This window comes from Procambarus clarkii, chromosome 49, assembly GCF_040958095.1.
Source record: "Procambarus clarkii isolate CNS0578487 chromosome 49, FALCON_Pclarkii_2.0, whole genome shotgun sequence".
NCBI lineage: Eukaryota > Metazoa > Arthropoda > Malacostraca > Decapoda > Cambaridae > Procambarus > Procambarus clarkii.
Window position 1 is genome coordinate 12230835 of NC_091198.1, and position 20713 is coordinate 12251547.

At 46.5% G+C, this 20713-nt stretch overlaps 1 protein-coding gene across 1 annotated transcript in view; it reads right to left on the reverse strand.

Moving 5' to 3' along the window:
- Nucleotides 1–11142: 11142 nt before the first annotated feature.
- LOC123763413 (collagen alpha-1(I) chain-like) overlaps nucleotides 11143–20713 on the reverse strand; it is a 34601-nt gene continuing 25030 nt past the window's right edge. Inside the window, exon 2 of the mRNA XM_069303203.1 lies at nucleotides 11143–12221. Within this exon, the coding sequence (XP_069159304.1) occupies nucleotides 11143–12221 (1079 nt within the window). The remainder of the gene's footprint in view (nucleotides 12222–20713) is intronic.

Below are 20713 nucleotides of genomic sequence, written 5' to 3' on the forward strand. Positions count from 1 at the left end.
GGCTTACCGGACTTAGGAGGAGTTGGTTTGGGTCGTTGTTGGTCAGTGGTTCCCTTGTATTGAGACTTACCACACTTGTCTATGGTATGTCCATAGAGTCTACAATATTTGCAGTACAGTTGTGAACCAGCTTGATCGGGGCTCACCTTCTCGTAACTGTACCACGACTTCTTACTGGAGGATGGTTCAGGTGTCAGCCGGTGGATGAGGCTGTAAGTGTCAGCCGACTTAGCACACTTCAGGTAGTCGGTTTCTTCTTTATCTGCTAAGTAGAGGCGGACAGGAGGCGGCACACGTCTCAAGAATTCTTCAACAAGCATCAGGTTGACGAGTTCTGTAAAAGTAGAGACATGTGCTGCTTCCAGCCATTTCATGAAATACCTCCGTTTCGTGTTAGCAAACTCGAGGAAGGTAGTGGTACTTGCCTTCAGGTGGTCACGGAATTTCCTTCTATAACTTTCAGTAGAGAGGAGGTAGGCGTCCAACACTGCTTGTTTCAGAGTGTAGTAGTCATTCTCAGACGCCAAAGTACTGAGTGTGACTGCAGCTCTACCTGTAAGATGGACTCTGAGAAGTGTGGCCCATTGGTCGACAGGCCAACTGAGTTGATTAGCAAGGGTTTCAAAGGTGGTAAAGAACACATCAACTTCTGCTTCTACAAAGGATGGCATTAACTTACTTGCATGTGATATATTAAAACTGACGGGAAGATTGGCAGTAGCTTGCTGGCGTTGAGCGAGGTGTGAAGTTTCCAACGTGTATTCCCGTTGACGACACTCAAGAGCCAGAGTCGCTTGTTGCTTGTCATGTTCGCGTTGTATTTCCAACTCGCGTTGTTTGGTTTCAAGCTGTAAGCGTTCACGTTCACGGAGCATTGCAAACTCACGTTCCTTGAGGGCGATCTCTTCCCTTCGTATGTCAGCTGCTTCCCTTTGCTGTTCGCGGGCTTCCCTTTGCTGCTCACGTTCAATCTTGGCCAGCTCTAGTTTGAGTTTCAGCGTTGCCAAATCAGTTTTATCTGCAATATAGTAAGTTTCATGAGTTTCAGAGTCTATCTTACCTTGCTCTAAATAGTAATCCAGCAACAGGTTGTGTAGGTCATTTTTGTTGGCTTGGTAGGGAACTTCTAGTTGATACTCATGTGCAAGAGTTTGTAATTCAGTCCTCTTGGCACGACTTAAAGTCCCTATTTCACCTGCTGGATTTGCACGGAAAGTTTGGAGACGAAACATGGTGAAATTAGCAAATAAAGGTACACGAATGTTCAATAATGAAATGTCAGAAACAGGACAACGTGGCAACTGGTACCTATCCTGTGTGATCTTTAACAATTAACGTTAAGTGAAAGATATTAAATGATTAAATTAAATCAAGGGCGCAGGAAATCTTGTACCCGGTACTCATGTAAGAGAATAAGGGCAAGAAAATCCTACTAACAAATGAAACAGAGTTTCGAAAACAAATGAAACAGTCAAATGCTTCAAAAGTAAAATTGGTAGTCCAAGGATGTAGGCATACCTTGCCGAGTCTCTATAGGACATAAAGCAAGTTTTTCCTACTGAATTTAATATGATACTTACAGAATTAGCGAACTTTTGTGCTCTGAAAAAATAAGCTAATTCCCTACCGTTGTATGTATCATCATCTCTGACTGACGTGTAGGGGTGCGAGGTGTCAACTGGTGACGAGAACTGCTGCTGAGGTCCCAATTCAGCAACTAAAGTTCGAGCTAGAGGAACTATGGCCCTCTTTGTCCTCCTACAGTCAGATTGCAGAAGATTGGGTACTCTTGACCCGGGGCAGACCACAGTACCAGGGTACCAATATGATGATCTGTCAGAATGAGAAATATTCAAGGGACATAGATGGTAAACACGAGTAATAACAAGGAGGGAGAGATGACCAATTAAGAGTATGACTGAGGCCTACAGTCACCACGTAATCCAAAGTTGTCTCACCTTCACTATATGTTACTCTCGTAATGCACAATACACCGCACCTTATAAAAAATGAAATTGAATGAAAAATAGTAAAGCTACGTTAACAAAGTTAAATACGCTTACCATAAATTACCACTTGGCACCAGTACCTGAGTGAAGCTCCTAGGACAGGGCCCCATATAACTTGTGACGGTAATGCGTTGGTGTTCGGCTGTTTAAGGCTAGGGGTATGGCCTCGTCACATAGTTATAAAAAAAAAATAGAAAAACTGGAACTTCGTCTGTGGTAAGGTAAGGAGAAGACACACAAAACGCAAGTAAAACTTTAACAATGAAATTTTAATTACGTTAAATAAATCAAAACATGAAAATAATGCACAAACAAATTCTTATAATAAAATCAATCAAAATAATAAGAATACTTAAATGACACAATGAAAAGTTACGTTAAGGCAAAATAACAAGAAGTGCAATACAAAAGTTAAGTGGGAGGTGCTGGAATATTGGCTTAAAGCCACCACCTCTCTCAGTACACGCTAGAGTCTAGCTGGGAGGAGTGCTGGCCACGAAAGCACTGAACATTCTGAGGACTGATGTTGGGGCGACCCCAGACATCAGGTAGTATTGGGGGGGGCGAGGCAGGTGCAGCCAGACCGGCGACCAATCAGCGGAGCCATAGCGATCAACGGGTAGTTTGGTGGTTGGAGTTCGAACAGGTGGCTGGCTGCATACGTTTCTGCTCACCCTGGCAAGCCTTGCTGGTGTTGTTGTCGTTGTTGGACATTTCTTCCATAGTCTTTTTATATAATTGTGAAGACGTAATTATGGAGGGAAGAGCAGGCTCAATCTCTTGAAGGAGATTATCGTCACAATATATATATACTGTCCCTCCCCCACCCACTCAGTATGGGTTGTATGGGAGTATGGGTTCGAGTCACTTCTGGGGTGTGAGTTTTCAGTTGTATATAGTCCTGGGGACCATTCAGGCTTGTTTGCATTTGTGTTCCTCACGTGTGCCCCAAAGAATGAGGTGATTTGATAAAATGCTATGCCCAAGATTACCATCCGAGTGCCGGCGGGGAAGTGGTTCATATAGCCTCGGCTATCACTTCCTTATGTCCGGTCGTGATGGTCAAGCGGATTAAGGCGTCCCTGTATATACCAGTTGTGGGAGTATGGGTTCGAGTCACTTCTGGGGTGTGAGTTTTCAGTTGTATATAGTCCTGGGGACCATTCAGGCTTGTTTGCATTTGTGTTCCTCACGTGTGCCCCAAAGAATGAGGTGATTTGATAAAATGCTATGCCCAAGATTACCATCCGAGTGCCGGCGGGGAAGTGGTTCATATAGCCTCGGCTATCACTTCCTTATGTCCGGTCGTGATGGTCAAGCGGATTAAGGCGTCCCTGTATATACCAGTTGTGGGAGTATGGGTTCGAGTCACTTCTGGGGTGTGAGTTTTCAGTTGTATATAGTCCTGGGGACCATTCAGGCTTGTTTGCATATATATATATATATATATATATATATATATATATATATATATATATATATATATATATATATATATATATATATATATATATATATATAATATTGGGTATTGGAAATGCATTTTTTTTAAATTTAGATGGGATGCCTTGAGGTTACCTTGAGGTGCTTCCGGGGCTTAGCGTCCCCGCGGCCCGGCCTCCTGGTTGCCGGACTGATCAACCAGGCTGTTGGACGCGGCTGCTCGCAGCCTGACGTACAACGGAAAAGTTGACGTATAGGGAAAGTTTAGGGGAGTATATTGGGCTTTTGGTTGTGCTATGACACGGCGAACCCCCCTGAATATAATGCATATTTTAGCTGAAAATAAAAGGGATCTCCCGCATGTAGCGGGGGAAAAGGGTTCGAGAGCCGCATAATTGATTTGGAAACTGAACCCTACATATTGTTTAGCTATGTAAGTGACAATCTCTTGAAAGCTCGTTACACACACACACACACACACACACACACACACACACACACACACACACACACACACACACACCCACACACACACACATTAATGAAACAGACAGAGAGAAAGATCTAGGAGTTGATATCACACCAAACCTGTCTCCTGAAGCCCACATAAAGAGAATAACGTCTGCGGCATATGCGAGGCTGGCTAACATCAGAACGGCGTTCAGGAACCTGTGTAAGGAATCATTCAGAATCTTGTACACCACATATGTAAGACCAATCCTGGAGTATGCGGCCCCAGCATGGAGCCCGTACCTTGTCAAGCACAAGACGAAGCTGGAAAAAGTCCAAAGGTATGCTACTAGACTAGTCCCAGAACTAAGAGGCATGAGTTATGAGGAAAGGCTGCGGGAAATGCACCTTACGACACTGGAAGACAGAAGAGTAAGGGGGGACATGATCACAACCTACAAAATCCTCAGGGGAATCGACCGGGTAAACAAGGATGAACTATTCAACACTGGTGGGACGCGAACAAGGGGACACAGGTGGAAGCTGAGTACCCAAATGAGCCACAGAGACGTTAGAAAGAACTTTTTCAGTGTCAGAGTAGTTAGTAAATGGAATGCATTAGGAAGTGATGTGGTGGAGGCTGACTCCATACACAGTTTCAAATGTAGATATGATAGAGCCCAATAGGCTCAGGAATCTGTACACCAGTTGATTGACGGTTGAGAGGCGGGACCAAAGAGCCAGAGCTCAACCCCCGCAAGCACAATTAGGTGAGTACACACACATATATGCACCCTAAGTGATTCAACAAGAGGCTTGCAACGGTCTCTATGCAAGGCATTTTTACGACTATGGGAAGTCTGCAGTTGCTGGTCTCACTCCACAACCACCTAACCGGAGAGTCATGTGCATCCTGCACATACATACAGTAAGCAAATATTTTGGTTACTTTGCTAAGATTCCTGGCAGCGCATCATTATGAATGAAGTACAAGCGTATTTCTTGGACTCCATTGATGGTGTTATCTCTGAATTCTGCGAATTTCCTTTTCGTATTCCATTATATAATGACTCAAAGTATGCGAATAGTTAAACTTGCTCAATGAATTTGTGTTAGCTTGCTAATGTAATTATATATGGGGGTTGCATAAGTTTGTTGAGAATATAATTGAATGCTAGTTTAGTTCATTTATTATGAATCCCATCATGTGGGGCGGGTAGTGGGAAGGGTTACCACGGTGGGAAATGGACTCTGGTAATGAGCCCAACAATTCATTTTTGGCTCAAGCAAGAAAAACAAACAAATAATGGGTAAACGAAATTGCCAAAATTAATTTGTGCAAGTTTTGCAAATGTGATTGTAAAGTTTTTTTTTTTGCATAAGTTTGAGAATATATAATTGAATGTTAGTTTTAATTCATTTTATTAATGCACCCCCCCCCCCTATTCCCATTTTGCTATGGGGGGGGGGGGCTAAGCCGAGCAGTAGTAACATCTAGAAGTCTGCTGCTTTTATTGGTTGATCCATAGATGTGTACTGGCTCCTCTTGCATCATCATCTAATAAATTAAACTAGCATATGTAAAGAGCTAGTCTAACAATTTATGTTTATTTTTTTTTTTTTTTTTTTATCAGGCCCACTGCCCTTCTATCCAGCAGACAGCTGCTGGATGGGTTACAATTGAGCTAAAAACAGTTGGTCAGGGCGAGATACAGCCTCATTTTAGAGACATTTACTATAGAAAAAAGCTTGAACGTCGGGGACTGAACGCGGGCCTGCACGAGAGTTGTTCTTGACACTCAAATGTTTAGAGATTAAAATCTCTATAATTAGAGGGGGCAACTAAAATACCGCATTATTTAGTGAAATTTTGCAATGTCCAATAGTTTGGACGTTGGGGAACTGAGTCAGGACTTGCACTGAAGGTTACTCTGCATCCGGTCCAAATGAGGACGCACGTGGGAGAAAGAGAGGAAGCAAGATTTACTCCCTCGGAACACCTTAAAAAAAAATTGTAGGCCAGAGTTTTGAAAACATTGACAACCTTTTGATATAGAATGAAACTCTTAAACAATAACATATATCTTGAAGAATAAATCTTCCTCTATGAGATATATAATTTTTAGTTAGTTTAAAAGTTTGCATTTATTGTAATGATGATGCCTTCCTAACATGGCTCATTAAAATAATTTTTTGTTTATGAAATCGTGTAAGTATTTATGCAATATTTAATATAAAACAATCATAATACACAGTGGCATATCATTTTTATAAAGAGGCTTTATAAGGTAAATATAATAGCAATGCGAAAAATCTTTCTATCTGACGTATTTTTATTTTAAATAAATACACTTGGGCGAAAAACATGTCTATTGCCCGCGTGAGCGACTTGGGTGGGCTCTTGCAGATTCTATGTATTTTAATCTCTAAACATTTGAGTGCCAAGAACAACTCTCGTGCAGGCCCGCATTCAGTTCTCGACGTTCAAGCTTTTGCTATAGTAAATGTCTCTAAAAATGAGGCCGTATCTCGCCCTGACCAACTGTTTTTGGCTCAATTGTAATCCATCCAGCCGCAGTCAGCTGTGCAGGTTTGGAAGCCTTTGGAAATTAAAGCACCGTAAGATTGTGAGTGTTCAAGTTTAGGGGGGACTAAGTATTTTGCGCGAATGTGAAAGCCCTGGGTTTATTTGTGTAAGTTAAAAATTGAGTTTTTGTTTGTGTGTATGAGAGTTTAGCAATGTGTTTAAGTAAGATTGTGCAACTGTTTTAAGTTTAGGGGGGACTGAGTATTTTGCGCGAATGTGAAAGCCCTGGGTTTATTTGTGTAAGTTAAAAATTGAGTTTTTGTTTGTGTATAAGAGTTTAGCAATGTGTTTAAGTAAGATTGTGCAACTGTTTTAAGTTTAGGGGGGACTAAGTATTTTGCGGGAATGTGAAAGCCCTGGGTTTATTTGTGCAAGTTAAACAAAAAAAAAATGAGTTTGTTTTTGCCAGCGAGTTTGTTTAAGCATGTGCTATAATTAAAAAACTTCCAAAGTAATGACAGTAATGCCAAAATGAATTCATCTTTTCACTTTTTTGAAAGGTGGAGGTGTAACATTTTCTGAAAACCTTTGCGCTTGATATACCACGGCACTGACATAAGTCGATGCGCTATATGAAGTTATTGGGCCCCCACCACAATAGCTGAAAACTATTATGATGCTAAAAAATGAAATTTAATACAGAATACGAACATATTCCCAGAATGTATTAAATTTTTTAAACAACTCAACTACTTTCCTTTATAGTATATTTACGAGTGTCAAATTAATGTTTGGAGTGTCAACCCCAACACAATATGGCTGAGGCCCCACTATTTAAACTTCTTTTCGTATGCTATGAAATATCACAGGTATTGTTAATGCTTGTAGCGTTTATTACAAAAGATAGACATACATTTGATGCTATTTTTCATATTAAAAACTAATTTGAGGCCCGAAAAATATATCTATAAACAGGTTAGAACCATACAAATGCAAGTAAGCCTTTTTTCACCAGTATTCAACTGAATACCACAGAAATTGGAATCTTTACTTTAGCTACAGAAAACGGAGCAAAGCCAAGGGGGATGACTGAAATAAACAGTTTCCAACCTGACTCTTCCCGCACATAAACATGTCTTTCTTGACCTCATTTCAAATTATATAGAGTACTGAAAGCTCATTTTCCATAGCAAATATACTAAGGAACTCATTTTACGACTAGAACGCAAACTAGGACCCCTCATTCAGATTCAAAACACGAGAATTATTGACTGAACATTTCCCCACTATCAAGCACACAGGACTCTTTAAAGCTATCTTAACTTCTTTAAAACCCCAATATGACCCATCTCACATGCAGATCCTGTCCTATGACTCGCCCTTCATGTCAATGTACCCCACAGTATCATGCAAATTCAAGATAAGGCTTACTACACCTATATATCCAAACTTGGTCTTTGTAAGGAATCTTGACCCCCCCTTGTATGCTTGACCCCCACTGGGGTTATCCACCTCTGACCATTACAGAAAATGGAGCTGTACCCAAGGACTCCCTATAGTATTCAGTCATAGCCTCATTAAAGTACTCCAAAAACTTCTATATTCGCTTTCAACTGTGTTTCTTGGTTTGAATCTATTGAACATTCACCCTCTGATCCATTCAAAAGTAAGGGCCCCCAAATTGATACCGTAGTACTCTCGTAACACCCCCGGGACAAATCGTGCATTTTTGCTCATGCCATTAAAATACTCCAAAAACGTTTATACGCCTTTCACCAGTGTATTTTTTGGTTTCCAACTATTGAACATTCATCCTCGGTACCTCTCATAAGTAGAGACCCCCTCATTGAGGCCCTAGACTCATCTTAAAAGCTCGAGACAAATCGTGCAAAAAAAACAGGTTAGGATAGGGCACCAGTTCCTCAGGTACACCATTGGTGGTGGTCCCCCCCGGGACCCCAGGGGGGACCACCACCCGACCACCGCCAGCCAGCCAGGAGCGCGCTGACTGTGCCCTAACCTAACCACCCAAACAAGAGGAATGGACGATCTGGCCCAACAGGGTCAAGTCGGCATGGAAGTGCCCAACCGTTTCTGAAATTTTTTTACCTCAATCTGTCTCCTTATTCACTACTACCCTAAGCCAGGGTTTAACAACCTCCCCGCCACCCTAAGCCAGGGTTTAACAACCTCCTCACTACCGTTGTTGTTTTAGATTTAGCTACTCAGAACGGAATGTCCATGTAGCACGGGCTATGGTGAGCCCCGTAATCCTCACTACCCTAAGCCAGGTCTTATCTACCTCCCTCCCTGCCGCACGTGTTCGTCTTAGCACTCACTATGCTACGAGAAACCTCTAGTCCGTCGTAGCTTCTGTATCACCGTAGATTGAAACCAAATGGAAGTGGTCATTACAGAAGGGACCGGCCGGCAGGAGTGGGGCAAGGCAGTGCTGGGGGTCGTGAGGGCATGAAAAGTCGAAAATCCTGCCTGTTGCCATACGGTTTGAGGTCTTTTTATGTGGCTTGCAGTGTTGCCAGTTCTTGCTCAGCTCAAGGATTGTAGAAGTAAGGAGAGAGAGAGGGAGGGAGGGAGAGGGAGGGAGGGAGGGAGGGAGGGAGGGTGAGGGAGATAGAGATAGATATATAAAAGGGAGGGGAGTGAGGGAGAGAGAAATCAGGAGATATATGACAAGTTAGATAATTACAGCTGCGGTTCTACTACACATGTGCCTTTTCACTACATGTGTGCCTGCACATGTAATATATCAAGATAACCAGATCATCCCTGGTTAGGGATTACGACTATTGATTCATGGAGAAATTCCCGGGCAACATAACACACACACGCGAGAGCTCGCCGGAGTGTTTCGAGCGTAGGCCAGACATATTCATAACGAACCTAATTGGGTGTAAAAAACAGGAAGCTGCCTTCCATAGACCCAGTATAACTCCTCTGTTCTCATCTTCCTGTTAACGGAACCTCACAGACCAGCAAGACTTAACAGGAAGACTGGAGTCTATTGGTACAATAGGGTACAGACCCAATAGGGTACAGTGTGACGATGGGCAAGAAAAGTACCCGTTCTCCTAATAGTACTCCGTATTTTGACGGTTTTGGCCTCGCGTAAAGCCCGCATCTTGTGTACGAAAAATGGCAGCGGCTCGAGAAATTGACACATCCCCGTTTTCTGTTTTGGGTCCTCGGGTAGGTTAGGTTCGGGGCATTTAGCACAACAGTTTAGTGTCGTTGGGAACGGGCTGAGCAAACAGGCGACCTAAGACCGGACAACAGGACTGAGCGAGCACACGAGAGAACAGCTGAACACGAACTAACAGCATAACTCTTGGAATGTTCGACAAGAAGAACGTGAATGAACAACGAAGTCGTGGACAAACGACCGAATACATGAACGAACGGCCGAACAGGCGAGAGATATTAAATTAGGGCACAGTACCAAAGGAAAGATAATTGCAATAATACGAATAACTGATTAAGAAAGAACTACAAAAATATGAAAGAAACCAGAGAACCATTCACGAAAATGTGAAAACATTGTTTTATTTTGTCGAACAAAAGAAATTTAGAGACATCCAAAGTAATATAATAATAATAATAATAATAATAATAAAAATAATAAAAAAGAGTCCACTGAGGAAAGAATGGGAAGAATAACGAAATAATGACATATCAGAATTACGAAACGTGAAAATGAACAGTGGAAGAACAAAGTGAACGAAATCAAACGGAGAACCCATATAGAGTCAAGACCGTGAAACGAAAATTCTTAGCCCTCAGCCTCCAGTAGGAGCGGAGCCACTATGCAGATGGCAGCATTTTCCCACAACATAAGATCCTATTGCAAATAACCCTTTCTTGTGCAGCCAAGAACTTCACCCCATGAAAGCCCTCATAACGAGGTCTTTACCGCGAATTTGCTTTTGTGGTATAAGATTTTTTTTTTCTTTTAGACTGGTGTTGTAAGTGGCGGAGTGGTCTGCGTCTCAAGGCAGCCATCACCGCCACTACTAAACGATTATGACTCCGAGACTTTAGCGTGAGGTAAGGTTATCGACGTGGAATATTCTGGGGTTTGACTTCACTATAACATTACTTCAGCAGCAGCGATAACTTGGGATACTTGAACCTTGACTTGAATCTTATACACGATGCAAGTTGCTTAAACTTAAGACCAATCATCTTGCAATTTTCTGGTAAGACAGTACCTCTTAAAAATATAAACGCATTCCTATATTTGTGTCGTCTGTTCAAAAATGGTTGTTTTTGTAAAATAGTTGGAAGGGAGTTATCGGGAGACAGCGCCAAGCCATTGCGACTATATAGCACTTGGAAAAAAAGTTTTTTTTTTCCAGAGATGAAAAAAGTATGGAATGCGTTTATATTTTTTATACAGTTGGAGAATTAAAATCGAGGACATGTATAGATATATACTTGGGGGAATTTTATTCACCTTGATGCAAGAGTCGTATAATGTCTTTCCAATGGTATTAATTTGGATGTGAACTTTGTGTGTTGTGAATGTTGGAAGTGTTGGAAATACAGCGGTCTCCCTCACCCACCCCCCACCACCAACCACCACCACCAACCACCACCACCACCACCATCACCACCATCACCACCAACCCCACCAACCACCACCAGCCTTAATAACCACCAACTAGCCCCACCACACGGGCGACTGTCTTTATTGCCTCAGATAATTAAAAAGAAGATATAAGCCATAACGTACAGATCCTGACTGGGGTTCCCGGAGCTTCGTGTTCCCTTAATGATACCCGGGCCCTCTGGTCCCGGGCGAGGGCCCCTCTGGTCCGGGGGTGTGGCGAGGGGCCCCTCTGGTCCGAAGCTGTGGCGAGGGGCCCCTCTGGTCCGGGGCGGTGGCGAGGGCCCCTCTGGTCCAGGGCTGTGGCGAGGGGCCCCTCTGGTTCGAAGCTGTGGCGAGGGGCCCCTCTGGTCCGAAGCTGTGGCGAGGGGCCCCTCTGGTCCGAAGCTGTGGCGAGGGGCCCCTCTGGTCCGAAGCTGTGGCGAGGGGCCCCTCTGGTCCGAAGCTGTGGCGAGGGGCCCCTCTGGTCCGAAGCTGTGGCGAGGGGCCCCTCTGGTCCGAAGCTGTGGCGAGGGGCCCCTCTGGTCCGAAGCTGTGGCGAGGGGCCCCTCTGGTCCGAAGCTGTGGCGAGGGGCCCCTCTGGTCCGAAGCTGTGGCGAGGGGCCCCTCTGGTCCGAAGCTGTGGCGAGGGGCCCCTCTGGTCCGAAGCTGTGGCGAGGGGCCCCTCTGGTCCGAAGCTGTGGCGAGGGGCCCCTCTGGTCCGAAGCTGTGGCGAGGGGCCCCTCTGGTCCGAAGCTGTGGCGAGGGGCCCCTCTGGTCCGAAGCTGTGGCGAGGGGCCCCCTCTGGTCCGAAGCTGTGGCGAGGGGCCCCCTCTGGTCCGAAGCTGTGGCGAGGGGCCCCCTCTGGTCCGAAGCTGTGGCGAGGGGCCCCCTCTGGTCCGAAGCTGTGGCGAGGGGCCCCCTCTGGTCCGAAGCTGTGGCGAGGGGCCCCCTCTGGTCCGAAGCTGTGGCGAGGGGCCCCCTCTGGTCCGAAGCTGTGGCGAGGGGCCCCCTCTGGTCCGAAGCTGTGGCGAGGGGCCCCCTCTGGTCCGAAGCTGTGGCGAGGGGCCCCCTCTGGTCCGAAGCTGTGGCGAGGGGCCCCCTCTGGTCCGAAGCTGTGGCGAGGGGCCCCCTCTGGTCCGAAGCTGTGGCGAGGGGCCCCTCTGGTCAGAACCATTAGCGAGGGCAGCTGCGGTTCAGTTCTGCTGTAAAAGCAGTTGTTCTCAAGAGCTTAACTCTTGAAAATATTTAAAATAACAGCGAAATGTTTAATACCTCACGACTTCTCAGGTCAGAAGCATCGTGGACACCCACGTTAATGTGAGGACGCAGGCGCCCGCTCACGCGAGGACGCAGGCGCCCGCTCACGCGAGGACGTCCTTCTGGACCTCGGGTGTCCAGGACAAATGACACGACCCCAAATACCCACCAGAGGGGAAGGCGCGGTCCCACGCCAGGGTAATATAGTTTAACCTTAAAAGGGAAAATAAAAAAGGTTTGACAATAAAAGACGACGCAGAAGCGTACCAGCTGAGAGGGCTGGGCACGTCTGGGGCTAATACTTGATAAGCGGGATAAAGTCAAACGGGCTCGCCATAGCCCGTGCTGCTTGGAACGTTTTGTTCCAGGTAGCGAATCTTAAACAACAACAACAACAAGGATAAAATCAGTGACTCGGTCTGGCAGGATTCTGGCAACTAAATAAGAAGCTATACAAGATTCAATGTTTCCTCTGTTAAACCAGTATTTTATAAGTGCACCTGTATGACCCCCGGCAAATCTGCTATACAAAAAATAACTTTAAAAAGATCCAGCTATGTGCTCCCGAACTGATCCCGGAGGTAAAGGTTTAGAGCTACGAGGAGAGACTGAAGAAACTGAATACCAATGCTGGAGAAACGAATCTCAGAGGGGTTATGTTCACAATATACAAGAGATTTAGTTTGACAATCACGATAAGAACACACTTTAATCGATATTAGACCATGACGAGAGGGCACAAGGTCACTCTGGACTAGTCAAGAGAGAGGGAAGGACGTGGTCAGGGTGGAACTCACTGGAACGCACAAATGTCGTGCATTAGTTCAAATTAAAGATATTAAAAGTTCAATGTGCATTTGAACATTGCCTAACGCAACCACCTCTGCACAGTTATGAGAACCGAGATATTTGTGGGAAGTAAAATGAGGCGTTTCACTTGATAGGTTCCCTTTATAGGTTCCCTTTATATGGGCCTGACGGCTGAGTGGACAGCGCTCGGTACTCGTAGTCCTAAGGTTCCAGGTTCTATCCCGGCGGAGGCGGAAACAAATGGGCAGAGTTTCTTTCCCTGATACCCTTGTTCACCTAGCAGTAAATATGTACCTGGGAGTTAGTCAGCTGTCACAGGCTGCTTCCTGGGGGTGAAGGCCTGGTCGAGAACCGGGCCGCAGGGACACTAAAGCCCCGAAATCATCTCAAGATAACCTCAAGAAGATAACCCACAAAAGCGTATCAACCCAAAATTCTACCTATTTTACGATAGGCCTACCTACACCCTGGCCTGCAGGTAAAGGCCACGAGGTGTCTGGGAATCACCAGAACGCCGGTTCGAATCCCCCCCCATTACCCCAAAATACATTTTCTCACCGATGTATCACGCCCATTGTGATTTCTTTGTGATAAACGCCTCTCCTGACCTTCCTGTTCACTCTCCGGCAGTTCATTGTTAACGTAGTTTTCCCTTCACTAATTATTATCCCTCTGCCACCCACACCACTGTCTGGTGTGGGGGAGTTCCTGCTCTCTGTAACGAACGGAATCTCCCTCCCTTCTCTCCCTTTCCCTTCTCTCCCTCTCCCTTCTCTCCCTCTCCCTTCTCTCCCTCTCCCTTCTCTCCCTCTCCCTTCTCTCCCTCTCCCTTCTCTCCCTCTCCCTTCTCTCCCTCTCCCTTCTCTCCCTCTCCCTTCTCTCCCTCTCCCTTCTCTCCCTTCTCTCCCTCTCCCTTCTCTCCCTCTCCCTTCTCTCCCTCTCCCTTCTCTCTCTTTCCCTTCTATCCCTCTCTCCCTTTCTCTCCCTCAGTAGAGTCAGCCCTGGACGTCTCCGGGGCCTGGCTGCCTTCCAGGACAGTCCAAAGGGCCAGGACCTTGGAGCCGTCTTTCACTGGGGGGGCAGGAAGTTAGGGCGAGGAGAGGACAGGAAGATGACGGGAGGGGAGGCGGAGACGGATCAAAGAAGGGGAAGGGGAAGAGGGAATGGCTAGAAGGCGCTGTGGAAACCCAATTGTCTAACTAGTATAGGGAAGAAACGGTCACACGCGTACACACAGACAGACAGACAGACAGACAGACAGACAGACAGACAGACAGACAGACAGACAGACAGACAGACAGACAGACAGACAGACAGACAGACAGACACACACACACAGACACACACACACAGACACACACAGACACACACAGACACACACAGACACACACAGACACACACAGACACACACAGACACACACAGACACACACAGACACACACAGACACACACAGACACACACAGACACACACAGACACACACAGACACACACAGACACACACAGACACACACAGACACACACAGACACACACAGACACACACACACACACACACACACGGTGAGGGGTGAGACCTCCGATTGGCGTGAAGTCACCAGTGGAGTCCCACAGGGCTCTGTACTCGGTTTTATCTTGTTTCTGATATATGTAAATGATCTCCCGGAGGGTATCGATTCATTTCTCTCAATGTTTGCGGACGATGCTAAAATTATGAGAAGGATTAAAACAGAAGAGGACTGTTTGAGGCTTCAAGAAGACCTAGACAAGCTGAAGGAATGGTCGAACAAATGGTTGTTAGAGTTTAACCCAACCAAATGTAATGTAATGAAGATAGGTGTAGGGAGCAGGAGGCCAGATACAAGGTATCATCTGGGAGAGGAAATTCTTCAGGAGTCAGAGAAGGAAAAAGACTTGGGGGTTGATATCACGCCAGACCTGTCTCCTGCAGCACATATCAAGCGGATAACATCAGCGGCATATGCCAGGCTGGCCAACATACGAACGGCATTCAGAAACTTGTGTAAAGAATCATTCAGAACTTTGTATACCACATATGTCAGGCCAATCCTGGAGTATGCAGCCCCAGCATGGAGTCCATATCTAGTCAAGGATAAGACTAAACTGGAAAAGGTTCAAAGGTTTGCCACCAGACTAGTACCCGAGCTGAGAGGTATGAGCTACGAGGAGAGACTACGGGAATTAAACCTCACTTCGCTGGAAGACAGAAGAGTTAGGGGGGACATGATCACCACATTCAAGATTCTGAAGGGGATTGATAGGGTAGATAAAGACAGTCTATTTAACACAAGGGGAACACGCACAAGGGGACACAGGTGGAAACTGAGTGCCCAAATGAGCCACAGAGATATTAGAAAGAACTTTTTTAGTGTCAGAGTGGTTGACAAATGGAATGCATTAGGAAGTGATGTGGTGGAGGCTGACTCCATACACAGTTTCAAGTGTAGATATGACAGAGCCCGATAGGCTTAGGAATCTGTACACCTGTTGATTGACAGTTGAGAGGCGGGACCAAAGAGCCAAAGCTCAACCCCCGCAAGCACAAATAGGTGAGTACAAATAGGTGAGTACACACACACACACACACACACACACACACACACACACACACACACACACACACACACACACACACACACACACACGCGCGCGCGCACACACGCACACATTCTCTGAGCCAACATGTCAAGGGAGCCACAAGAATGAAAGACAATGAACCAGCCGGACCTGACCTGATATTCACTCTGAACGACTCTAGGTGAGTAATGAATCTCAACTAGGTGAGTACATCCAGGTGAGCATTAAGGGCCAGGGACCAGATTCACGAAGCAGTTACGCAAGCACTTACGAACCTGTACATCTTTTCTCAATCTTCGGCGGCTTTGTTTACAATTATTAAACAGTTAATGAACTCCGAAGCACCAGGAGGCTGTTCATAACAATAACAACAGTTGATTGGCAAGTTTTCATGCTTGTAAACTGTTTAATATATGTAACCAAAGCCGTCAAAGATTGAGGAAAGATGTACACGTTCGTAAGTACTTGCGTAACTGCTTCGTGAATCTGGCCCCCAGGTTCGTAAGTGCTTGCGTAACTGCTTCGTGAATCTGGCCCCAGGTTCGTAAGTGCTTGCGTAACTGCTTCGTGAATCTAGCCCCCAGGTTCGTAAGTGCTTGCGTAACTGGTTCGTGAATCTGGGCCCAGAAGACAATTGATCAGACACCACAGGGAGTCGGTCAAGGCTTGGCCGCCGTACACCCACCAAGTCTAACAGAGAAGTTGAGAGCAAGTTGATCAATATCTCAATTATACATCGACATTGACACGAAACAGTTAAGAAGTTTTGGAGAACTAAACCCCATACGTCAGGCTGCGAGCAGCCACATCCAACAGCCTGGTTGACCAGTCTAGCAACGAGGAGAGCTAGGTCGACGACCGGGCCGCGGCGTCGCTGAGCCCCGAAAACCCCTCAAGGTAATCACCTGATCATACACAGATGGTTAGAAAACAGATACAAACTCGGGAAAAAGGAGAACTAGATACGATTATATATATATAATATATATATGTCGTACCTAATAGCCAGAACGCACTTCTCAGCCTACTATGCAAGGCCCGATTTGCCTAATAAGCCAAGTTTTCATGAATTAATATATTTTTTCAAATTTTTTATTCATGAAATGATAAAGCTACCCATTTCATTATGTATGAGGTCAATTTTATTTTATTGGAGTTAAAATTAACTTAGATATATGACCGAACCTAACCAACCCTACCTAACCTAACCTATCTTTATAGGTTAGGTTAGGTTAGGTGGCCGAAAAAGTTAGGTTAGGTTAGGTAGGTTAGGTAGTCGAAAAACAATTATTTCATGAAAACTTGGCTTATTAGGCAAATCGGGCCTTGCATAGTAGGCTGAGAAGTGCGTTCTGGCTACTAGGTACGACATATATATATATATATATATATATAATATATAAATATAATACGGGTCATGTGTATTGAGCGTACTGTCTCCTTCAAGGGCCTCTGCCCCCTTCAAGGGCCTCTGCCCCCTTCAAGGGACTCGTCCCTCTTGAAAGAAAGGGAAAAATGAACGACTGCGAAGAACCACAAGCTTGCTGATCCTCCAGACTGTTCTAGTGTGTTTGGAGCCACTTCTGGGCAAAGATCACATCAGAAAACGAACTGAGGGCTGGGCACCACGCAGGCAGTAAAGCAGAGGAGGAACTATGTATGAGGCAGAATTTAAGTATTCCCAAAAAAATCCATTGAACACCCACTCGGCCAACCCTTCATCCAGCCTCATGCTGGATGAAGGGTTGGGCCTTCATCCGTTCATCCACCCTCCCCCCCCTTTCCTGAGTTCGCCCACGCCCCCTGTCCCCACTGCCAGTGTTAGTACCCTCCTATATCACTCAGGCACTGACCCTCCTGGCACCCTATCACTGTCCCTCCCGGCATCCTGGCACTGCCCCCCCCCCCCCCCCCCAACACTATTCCTCTACTCCAAATTCAACTCTCAATTCACTGCTCCCCTTTCCACCCACGATACCGGACCTCCTCCCGAGGTTGTGTTGATAACTACTCACTGTTCACCTTCCCACTGACACACACCCATGAGAGAAGGTCCAGAGGTACCCGGCGAGGCCAGTAACAGATATTGGGGCCTGGTAGCCTGGTGGCTAGCGCACATGACTCGTAATTCTGTGGCGCGGGTTCGATTCCCGCACCAGGGAGAAACAAATGGGCAAAGTTTCTTTCATCCTGAATGTCCCTGTTACCTAGCAGTAAATAGGTACCTGGGAGTTAGTCAGCTGTCACGGGCTGCTTCTTGTGTGTGTGTGTGTGTGTGTGTGTGTGTGTGTGTGTGTGTGGAGAAAAAAATAGTAGTTAGTAAACAGTTGATTGACAGTTGAGAGGCGGGCCGAAAGAGCAAAGCTCAACCCCCGCAAACACAACTAGGTGAATACAGAACTGTGAGCATTGAACTATGATGATAAACTTAGGAAAATGAACCTCACTACATGTGAGACAAAAATCGAGGAGACGTGATAACGACATACCAAATTGTCATCCACACTTCCGTAGGAACAAACATTCCATTCGCCTCGGCGTTCCTTTTTTAAGACGGCTCATAGCCCAGTGGATAGAGCGTCGGCATCTCACACTTTGGGTCCAGGGTTCGAGACCCAGACAGTGCAGGTGATAGTTAAGATATATATGTAAGGCAGGGCTTAGGAACTGATGCTCGACCCTGCATACACATTTAGGCGAGTACATACACACGGTGGTCACGACACAACAGTTCACCTGATCGCCATTCTGCCGCCCCCTCAAGAGTCAGACTCTCACTTAACCCAACTGCACGACTGCTGAAGAGGGCGTCAAGAGTCCGCTGGTGGATGTGGACGTAGCGTCAAGAGTCCGCTGGTGGATGTGGGCGTAGCGTCAAGAGTCCGCTGGTGGATGTGGGCGTAGCGTCAAGAGTCCGCTGGTGGATGTGGGCGTAGCGTCAAGATTCCGCTGGTGGATGTGGGCGTAGCGTCGAGAGTCCGTTGGTGGATGTGGGCGTAGCGTCGAGAGTCCGCCGGTGGATGTGGGCGTAGCGTCGAGAGGCCGCTGGTGGATGTGGGCGTAGCGTCACGAGTCCGCTGGTGGATGTGGGCGTAGCGTCAAGAGTCCGCTGGTGGATGTGGGCGTAGCGTCAAGAGTCCGCTGGTGGATGTGGGCGTAGCGTCGAGAGGCCGCCGGTGGATGTGGGCGTAGCGTCGAGAGGCCGCCGGTGGATGTGGGCGTAGCGTGAGAGTCCGCTGGTGGATGTAGCGTGTCCGCCTCTTAAAACTTTAAAAAAAGGATTCTACACAAGGTAAAAAAGAAAGGTAAAAATATTGTTCGTGTGAGAACTAAGTGGGAACTGGACCTGATGACGCTGGTGAGAGAGATGAGAAGTGAGGTGATGTGAGAGGAACATCTTAGATGATTTTATTGATTGGGAAATTAGGAATTGAGAACAATTTTCCCCAATGAAACGATCAGCAATGAGGCCAAACACACATCTTTATTTTACTATAAGAATTGTATTCAAATATTAAACCCTCCTTCAGTCAGGGCTGTCAAATACTGACTTAGTTTTTAGTAAGTCAGTATTTGACTTGTCCAGCAAACAACCAACTGGAGGATTATTCTGTATTGTATAATGACAAACTTGTCAGAAGTGTCAATAAATGTTATATACTGCAGGGGTACCCTGCTGCTCCCGGGTCTCTAACCCCCATCTTCTCCCCCTCTCCCACCCTTCTCTCCCAAATCTCCTCCCTCTCTCGTCTATCTTGCCTTATGCCCTCTCTGTTTTCCCATATCTTTACTATGCAACTTTCTCCCCTACGATCCCCCCTCTTCTTCCCTCTCCACACACTTTCCCAATCTCTCCCGTCTCCACCTTTCTCCTCCTCCTCTCCTTCCCTCTCCTCAAACATCTCACTTCTCCCCATCTCCGTTATTCCCTCCCCCCGCCCACTCTACACTATGTCTCTCAGAATATGTAAAAATAAGTCCAGGGACTGTGCCAGCCACATTTCACTAATTACGTAGGGCAGTAAATTCACTATTGGGACCAGACTCCCCATATCCGTCCCATACCCAAGACCATTCACCCTGCAAAGTTGCGTAAGGCTAGCCCTGAGCGTCTGGCCTCCAACCTAGGATAGAGACTAACAAACAGACGTTCCCTCTTACATATTGTAGGTTTATGTATAGTCGAGTTTCATTTACGTAGATGTCGTGAGTATTTATAGTACAGACTCGTTGTGAACGATGCAAGTCTCGAGTCACGGGTTCGAACACGGTTCAAGTCGGTGTTTGATTCCTTGTGAACCATGACTGTCATTTGTTTTGATTTTAATTTTGTTTCTGATGAGGTGGAAGGGCGGACAGCCAGGCACCTGTAGGTGAGCCCTGCCTCCCTCCACCCGCCCTTGTAACAAGTTTAAGGGATGAGAGTGACGGGGAGGGTAAGGCGAGGGTCGGGGTAGGAACCAGGGCTTCAGGGGAACTGGAGAGGACGCGAGTGAAGGAGAGGCGGAAGGAGAAACAGGGACGGAAGGAAGGAGGAAGGAGCAAGAAAGGTGAAATAAAGATGGAGGGAGTGTGACTTCCCATAGTGACTCCTTACACTGGTTAGTGGGGGGACACTAACCCCGGGTGTTGTTAGTGGGGGGACACTAACCCCGGGTGTTGTTAGTGGGGGGACACTAACCCCGGGTGTTGTTAGTGGGGGGACACTAACCCCGGGTGTTGTTAGTGGGGGGACACTAACCCCGGGTGTTGTTAGTGGGGGGACACTAACCCCGGTGTTGTTAGTGGGGGACACTAACCCCGGGTGTTGTTAGTGGGGGGACACTAACCCCGGGTGTTGTTAGTGGGGGGACACTAACCCCGGGTGTTGTTAGTGGGGGGACACTAACCCCGGTGTTGTTAGTGGGGGACACTAACCCCGGGTGTTGTTAGTGGGGGGACACTAACCCCGGGTGTTGTTAGTGGGGGGACACTAACCCCGGGTGTTGTTAGTGGGGGGACACTAACCCCGGGTGTTG